Source organism: Pararge aegeria, chromosome 5, assembly GCF_905163445.1.
Source record: "Pararge aegeria chromosome 5, ilParAegt1.1, whole genome shotgun sequence".
NCBI classification, from domain to species: Eukaryota; Metazoa; Arthropoda; class Insecta; order Lepidoptera; family Nymphalidae; genus Pararge; species Pararge aegeria.
The window spans coordinates 14,051,156-14,060,358 of NC_053184.1; the positions used below are offsets into that span (position 1 = coordinate 14,051,156).

The following is a 9,203-nucleotide window of genomic DNA, read 5'->3' on the forward strand; positions in this document are numbered from 1 at the left end:
AAGCCTCATTATATCTATTATTAACAGTACAGACAAGTTGTTTTATCCTGTACTTATATAATTCAGTATCATCCTTATTGATTTTTTTTCTAAAGACACGACACAGACAAAATGTTATATAATAAGGCAAGTGTAACTAAGCCATAAGACTTTCATACAGAATAAAGGGATGTCTAATATTTTAATAAGTGTTTATTTACCAACTCACTTAGTTTCTTTAAGGTTAAAAATAACATCCTTTTCATATTTTATAATTTTAAATGGCCTGCATCGTTGTTCTAGTGCTTATCCACAGAATTAAGAACATACAGAATCCTCATTCAGCCATTATTGTATGCAGTGCGTTGTGTCCAAAACCAGTGAACAGTTACACCCGCTAAATGATGCTAGCTCAGAAACGTTTCCTATCTTCCCCATATTACGGTAAACGTTTAGAACATTAGGGGTAAAATAATTATTTTACCTCTAATGTTTACTGCTAAATGGAATACAGTGACTAACCGCCTGTTCGGTCCTGCGCCTGATCTCTTTCGGTCGGAGCTGCCGTCCAATCGGACTATGAGAGTACTTAAGAGTTGCCACATTTATGGGGACTTCAGTGCTCGGACTAAATAAGGATTTATAAAGTATAATATAGAAATTTTCATGGTCAAACTTGGTATGCTTTAGTTTAACCATGAAAATTTCCAACCAACAAGGCAGTTCCGATTCCTTGTTGAACGTTTACTATTATTTGTTAGTTATACGAGCTGAGACTGATGGATACCACATTATCACACAAATTCCCACCGACGGACACCCATCTATTTACTGTCTTGGGTCAACGTTGCTTACCTTATCGACTAATACGTAGTGCTTCTATTATGCAACACGTTATTTGCAGTCATTTCTTACAGGGAATTAAAAATAGTTAAAATAAGGCAAAACGTGAATAGTTTATTAGTTTTTATTTAAAACAACGATTCATTCAATTAGACACCGAATTATGGCATGCATGCTTCATTTTGATACTTTGGTGGCACATGCATCCAATGACCATAGCTGAAATTCTAGGCATTGCATCCACTTTTTATTGGTTCTGCTGTTAGAAAAAGCGTCTATCTGCGTCTATATACTTATTCTTATAATCCTATTGTCAAAATACATTAGCCTGATAAGATCACTTTGTTACCTGTTTGTCCGTCCGTCCATATCACCGCTATATTTCTCAGTAACAGGCGAAACGTAAATGTAACCTGTATAAAAACGTAAACATTTTCAATCCATTTCGTAATTCCCCTGTGCTAAAGGGGCCATGTTTAAAATTGATTGATAACGTTCCCCTTATAAAGGTAGGTAGCATACATTTGTAGGTATAGGTGCTATAGGTAAACACCCCATGGAGGACTTCGTGTGATGAAAACAAAAACAGGCTGCGTACACAGTTGATTTGGTAAGTGTTAAATGACATAGAACATGATTTCGATAGGGAATGGGAAAATTTATGCGTTTTACGATTCAGTGATTTTTTTGCTACCGATGTCTATCAAGTATGTAGGGTAGGTTATTACATATCTTATAATGTATGGGATCCTAGTAGACATCTATTTAAGGATGCATACCAAAGTATATTTAATAAGGAATTCAAAGCATTCTAAGTGTTTACTTATGACAACCCTATTGAAGGTAAAAGACCGACACACGCATAGTACCTACGCAACGCGACGCATACCTAATAAAGTGACCGGAGTCATGATTTTAATTTTGGGCTGTATCTCATTTCTTTCAGTAAAAACTGGCAGTGGATTACTCAAAAACTATACTCAAAAACAATACTGGCAGTGGATTTTCGGTTTCACAGATATGACTCAGAGAGAGTAAATGATTTATTTCGGTATCCATTTACACGTTGTATATAAGGTATACTCTATGTACTTTAATATAAAGTACTTAACAGTATATATTTAGGTCATCATCTTCAGCGAAATTGTCTTTGTCGACCTCGCTAGCGGAGCTTTGAGTGCTGTAGTTTGATATCTAAGTGGGATATCCCTGTTTCGATGCCCCCGCGCAATTGGGGAATTTATATTTCTGAATTTTCTCTTGTCTGGTCTGTTGAGAGGCCTAGACCGTGGCTAGTTACCACAATATGGAAAAAGACCGTCGTTTCCGTACGATGTTGCGTAGAAATCAATTAGGAATAAGCTTTAACATACTCGTAACTGCAATCCCCTAACAGGTTAACTCGCTACCATCTTAGCGTCATCACGTACAGCAGGTGCGATTGCAGTCAGGGGCTGATTTGTAGTGGAATAACAAAAGTGTTTATCTGCCATAGGTTTGAAGAGAGATGGGTACCGACCTCCAAGGCTCTCCACGCTGCTCGATTGCGAGTGTCATAATTCATGTGTTATGTGACTGTAAAAAACGGTATGTTCAACTGCTGATCACGAGGTGTTTGGTTCGACTTAAAGAATTGATAGGTTGGCAAATATTTATTGATCTGATGTTAGAAAATCTAATAGAACAGGTAGTAGGTACCAATCTGCATTGCGACAGAATGCTCTTAACAAGCAGTCCTGTAGGGACAGACGTTTTCATGCTGGTGACGATGTACGATTATGTGGTTATGATAACAATTACTGGCATTAACGGGTTAACCTAAGGTTAATCCGGCTAAGTTTGATTTACCTGGCTAAGTTTATTGTGGGCTCTTCTTAGACCAGGGCGCGTTTGGAACCCTCGTAGCTTTAGGTTTAAGTTGGCGAACGAAGTTATCACTATCCTTTTACAATGACGTAAACATATATGTATGAACTTCATAAGTGACTGCGATAGGCATACATGAATAAAGAAATGTTAAATTGGATTTTTGAAAACGTTTTCAGACATTTTTAGGTCGGAAGTACCAACCAGCTTTCATAGTCAGAATGTAATGCAACTGCACTGAATCTATAAATTAACGCTTGTTAAATTGACCAACCTACCTACCTAAGTTTTCCTTTTTTCCCCACCCGGTCTTTTACTACATCTTTAACTGTTGGCCTGTGCCCTAAGTAGGAAAACTTAGCGGTAAGGTATTTAGCACAGAAGTAAGAACATAAAGAATCCATTTTCAGCCATTATTGTATGTAGTAGATTGTGTCCAAAAAAAGAGAAGAAGCCCCGAGTACGTCTCACTTCACACCCATGGAATGATACTATTTTTTGGTAAACGTTTATGACGTTACAGGCAAAATAGTTACTGTCAACTGCTAAATGAGTCTAGTGTTCCTGTTCGAGAAACACTACTAAAGTTATGTGGTTATTGATGCTTCAATTAGTCGTGTAAACAGATTTTGTATGTTCTCAATTAATATAATATGTTCTGTAATATTTAGGTACATACCAATTTTTGGTACATGCCTAGGTATTGCCTAGGTATTGTTTCAAACAAATTTGCTTTTTAAAAACATGGAGCTTACAAACACTTTTTTTTTTTTTTTTTTTTATTCTTATTGATTAAAGGGCTTTTATTTTACAAAAATATGTCAGCCCTATCGTAACTTATTCTATTCTTGTACAACTTATAAATAACTACTTCTATAAAAATCATATATCATTTTGGCTTCCCCAGAAGTTGGGGAAGACAAGATGGTATGAAACACACCTATATCACTAAGGTTTAATTTTAAATCCCTTATTAATGTCCTTCTACCTTGACCATTACGGGCACATTCGATCAACAAATGGTGTACATCTTCCACTACCCCACATACATCACAATTTGGAGAATCCGATTTCCGCATTAAAAATGAAAATTTATTGGATGGAACGTGCCCAGAACGCAACCTATGCGCTATCTTGATCATAGACCTATTTAACTTACCAACTTCGAACCAAGGCTTTCGAGGAGGCTGACTCTGTATGGTTCGATACCAAATTCCCTTTTCTTTAGAACGTCTATCAAAATATTCTTTCCACATATCATAAATTTTACTTTTATATTTCACGGTTACCTCTGCGTAGTTTGGCATTACAAAAACCTCACTTCCCTCCAAACATGCAGTTTTTGCTAACAGGTCAGCCTTCTCGTTTCCTCTTAAACCTATATGCGATGGTATCCATTGCAGTCTCAGTTCGACAAAACTTTCCAAAACGTTATTAATCCTTGCCAAAATGGCATATGCTACCGGAACACCTCTGAGCCCAGAGGCGCACCGAGCTAAATGCTGCAAGGCACTTTTACTGTCAGTAAATATCACAACCTTTTTGTATCTCGATGCTTCCACATATGCCAAAGCCTCTGAGATTGCAAATAATTCCACAGACATAATACAAACATTTGAAGTTATTTTAAATAAAATGTTATTAGAGCCGGAGTCATGAAACGCTGCTCCCGAAATTTCGTCTGATTTAGAACCATCCGTATATAATATATGATAATCACCATATTTGCTATTCAATTCCTGTACAATACAATTTCTTAACGAATTTATTTCATAAAACCTTTTAGCCTGTTTAATACTATCCAAGTCTGTACTTATGACATTATTAATGTCAATATTTGTGACCCAAGTATTCAATGTGAACATTTGCAGAGGACTACATGAATGTAACTTCTCATGCTTAATTTCATTATAAATTATAGGCACTAATGGAGTCTTTCTTCTCCGCCAGTACCTACTATTTTGACAGAGTGTATAACAGTTATTTAACAGTTCAATAGTCGTATTTTTAGAAAAGCTTAGAGTTCTAAAGCAGTACTTAGTTGCTAAATAATATCTTCTCAGATACAGCGGCGGTAGGCATAACTCCGACTCCATTACATGAATGGGTGTGGTCTTAATAAAACCCCCAATTATTCGCAATGCCTGGTTTTGTATTCTGTCTAACTTTTGTATGTGACTTTTTGCACTATTGTCATATAAAAAACACCCGTAGTCAAGTCTACTACGGAGCAAAGATATATAAAGTTTTCTTAAATGCTTGGGGTGGACCCCCCAAGACGGACCAGTTAAAATTTTTAGTAAATTCAAAATTTTCATTGTTTTTTGACTTAACTCATTAATATGTTTGCTCCACAATAACGACCGATCCAACCATATACCTAAGTACTTAACATTACAAGTGGAAGCAATTGCCTTGTTATTAACATGAAGTCTAACCGAGTCATTACGCTGTCGTTTACTGAATATACAAAAACTTGTTTTACTAACTGATATCTCCAACCCTAATTCTTCCAAAACTGACTTAAATATATCTAATGAGTCTTGAACTTTATAAGTGCTTTCTCTAAGACTATTGCCTTGTGAATAAACTACAAAATCATCGGCGTACTGACAAATGAATGCATTTTGAATCAATTTACTAACTTCACATGTTGTTATATTAAATAGGAGAGGAGATATTGGATCTCCCTGTGCCAAACCTTTATTCGTCCATCTAACCATTTCCGAACTATTATGCGTATTTTTAAATATGAGGTGCCTTTCACTCAAAAACTGCCATAAATAATTACATATTTTACTTCCTATGTTAAGATTATCCAATAAACACACCATTTTATGTATAAAAACATTATTGTACGCATTTTCAACATCAAGAAAACAGGCTAAGGTTGGCTTATTTTCTGAGAAACCTATTTGTATCTGCGTAATTAACTTAATCAAACAATCTAGGCTGGATTGCGCTCTTCTGAAACCATTGGTGCTTTCCGCCAAAATTTTATTTTTTTCTATAAACCACTCTATTCTTCGGGCGAGCATAATATGGAAAATTTTGCACAAACATGATATAAGCGAAATAGGTCTAAATTTATTCGAGTTTCCCGCTTTAGGGATAGCAACCACCTGTATTCTACGCCACTGGCTAGGAATATAACCTGTCCGGAAGATGAAATTATACACTTTAAGTAAATATTCTTTAGCACATACAGGAAGATTATAAATCATAGAATATGTAACCCCATCGTCCCCTGGTGCAGTGTCCTTCTTTTTTAAACAGTTTATTAGTTCCTGCATACTAAAATTGTTTTCAAGGCATTGATTATTAGATAAAAATATAGGCTGTGGTAAATTAACAGAGTCAGGCGCCAGACTACAAAGAAGTTCCTCACACTGTTCCTCCGATGCATAGCTTCGATTATTTGGAATGCCCTTGATCCAACGCATTTTACGCAACATATCTGAAGATGTTGTTGTCTGATCAATTGTGTCACAAAAGTTTTCCCAGGACTTTGACTTAGCCTCACATGCTTTACGCTGTACCTCTAATATTTAAGACTCCAGTAGCTGTAAGTTATGGGGTGTAGGATTACGTCGCAAATTCTTTAAAGCAAGTCGTCTTTGTGCTATGAGTTTGGATAAACTGGGATTCCAATAGTGTTTTGGCACAAATTTTTGACTAGGGTTGGTACAAATTTTATATTTAGGTATATTTATATCGGCCGCATTATTTATAATATCTAAAAATAAATCATACATACTCTGTATATCATTCTGGGATCTACTAATTAAGGATTCAGCTATACACTTTCTATAACAATCCCAGTTTGCTAATTTGAAATTTCTTTTGGATGTTAACTGCAATTTATCCTTATATACTAACAAACATTTAATTACTACGTGATCGCTACCCAAATTATCATTACTTACCCCCCAATTACAATTTATGGCAATATCGGTAGTGGCAAACGTAATATCTGGAGAAGTTTCTTGTAAAGTACTATTTACTAGTTTAACTCTAGTTGCATCACCATTATTTAGTGAAATAAAGTTATTTTCAATGGAAGACTCAAACAAATAAATACCCCGAGTATCGCTTTTATAGGACCAGTTAGTGTGGTGGCCGTTAAAATCCCCTGCTACCAAAGATGACTTAGAAAATGTGGAAAATACTTCATCCCAATCATTCTTTGTTGTATAAACAGATGATGGACAGTAAATTGATACAATATTCTTTAAAAGTTTACAGTTAAATATCTTAACATGAATACTTTCTATGCCTGCATTACTAAAACTTGTATGACACACTTGAGCTTTAATTGACCTGTGAACAATAATTGCCACACCCCCGTATGCATCCAATCGATCCTTTCTAAAAATATTATAACCATTAAAACTAATATTGGAATCCGGCTCGAGCCACGTTTCACTTACCAATGCAATATGAATTCGTTCCCTGTTTAACAAAATTTCGAATGGTAACCTTTTCGGCCTCAGACTTTGGGAGTTCCATTGGACTATTCTTAAATTAAAGTGCTTATCCATTAAAAATATACTTTAAAATATTTTGCAAAAAACCTTCCCCCACTAATTTAATTAACACCGATGACAACTCTTCCCACACAATATTCATAACATTTTTGATTTTTTCTTCAAAAGAAATGTCTGCTAAAAAAACCGCCTTCAATTTCAGCCAGCATCGCTTAAAAGAAAAGGCAGTAGACTCTCTCTTTCGTTTGCCCATCTCCTCCTCCTGACTATTCTCCTGCTCCGATTGGGTTTCTTCACTATCCAACGTCCACTCTTTACTCATTTGCCGTCTCTTCTTTTTCTTTTTACGTCTTGTAGGTCCAGGAACAGTCATTTCTTGTATCCTTTCAGTATCAAATTCACTTTTGGCATCATTAGCTTCTTTATTAGCTTTCCCCCTATAAATTTGACTTACTAGAATATCCCTGTATGATAACTTATGAGTTGTGATGTCTGCTGTTTGGCTCTTGGCTGTAGTTTCATAATAGTTCTTCTGAACCTGATTTTGATCCTTCTCTTTTTCCAAATAATACTCTAGTGCTTTTCGGTATGTCACTCCTTCTTCACTCATAACATGACGAATTTCCTTTTCTTTTTTAAATACTGGACAAGATTTATCCAAGGATATATGTGGTCCTTTACAATTAACACATCTAAATTATTTTGTTTCACAATTAACATGATTTTCCCCACATTTAGGACAAATTATCTTCCTTGTAGGGCATGCCCGCATTAAATGTCCAAAATGCCAGCATCTGGAACATTGGGTTACTGGAAATATGAACCGTTCCACTTTGAGCCTGCAACCATAAGCATAGACATAGCTAGGTAATGTAGAACTTCTAAAACTAAGTCGCACAGTTTCACTATCTATCCATTTTCCGTCTTCTGTTAGCCTCTTTAATCTTTTTACAGAAACGATCTCACAGTCACAAACAAATATTTTCTGTAATTCTTCGTCATTAACTTCTAGCTCAACCTGCTTTACTATGCCGTAAGCTAAATTAATTTCATGCGTAAATTGACATCTGTATCCCAAATCGACCAGTTTAGGACAGTTTAATAGGATATCTGCATCATTTTTCGATGCGAATGTCACTATTACTTTGTAGGGGCTTTTATATTTAACTTTCAATATGCTAGGTATACTTAGTGATCGAAGGAACTTCGCAAGGCTAATCTGTTTAGGTAATATCTCCAAAGATGTTATAGAAATTTCATACAAATTCTCGCTTACATTTATTTGTGTACTACTACGAGCGAGGCGTTTTCGTCTTCTCTCCACCGTCGTAAAGCCCTCATCACCGTCTACATCATCCTTTCCGCTATCACTCCTACCTCGCTTGTCCGGTCTCATTAATATAGGTGAGTCTATTCTTTCCGCGTTCTCATTAAATTGTTGCTCATTTAATATATTAATGTTTATACCGTCACTTTCACTCATGTCACTACCGCCAATAATTGCGTCTCCCTTACTTTTCTCACTCATTTTATTTTATTTTCGAATGCGGGTAGTTATATAAAAATATCACCACCGAGGAATAGAACGCGCGCTCGCTACCGCGCACTGCACGCAACTGTACAAACACTTAGTAACGTATTAGGTAGGTACATGAATGTTTAGAAATAAAAAATACAAGTGCGTTCCATTTTCAAATGAAATGAAATGAATGTTTAAATGAAATGAAAATGGAATGCAGGAGCACGTAACGTAAATCACGTTTGTTGTATGGGACTTAAATATTCTATTCTGATTTTTACCTGTCACGAATGATGAAAAAGCGTAATTGTCGTACACGAAAATCGAGGTGTATCTAGCCCGCAAGTTGTGGACATTAAAACCTGTGCAATATTTATATTGTAATCGATCAAATATTTTAAACGATAGGCAATCTAATCGGTTTCTAGTCATTTTTGTATTAAGCGGTTAGGTACATATTATTTGTCATGTTTTTATTACACCTATTTTATTTAAGCGTATAGATACCT

The 9,203-nt window shown here is 35.7% G+C and overlaps 1 protein-coding gene across 1 annotated transcript; it reads right to left on the reverse strand.

Annotated features, from left to right (window-relative positions):
* Positions 1–7,221: 7,221 nt before the first annotated feature.
* Positions 7,222–8,703, reverse strand: LOC120623956. Its single transcript, XM_039890249.1, has 2 exons — positions 8,000–8,703; positions 7,222–7,867 (listed from the first exon to the last, which is right to left on the reverse strand). The coding sequence occupies exons 1-2, from the start codon at positions 8,701–8,703 to the stop codon at positions 7,222–7,224; spliced, it is 1,350 nt and encodes a 449-aa protein (XP_039746183.1).
* Between the last annotated feature and the right edge of the window lie 500 nt (positions 8,704–9,203).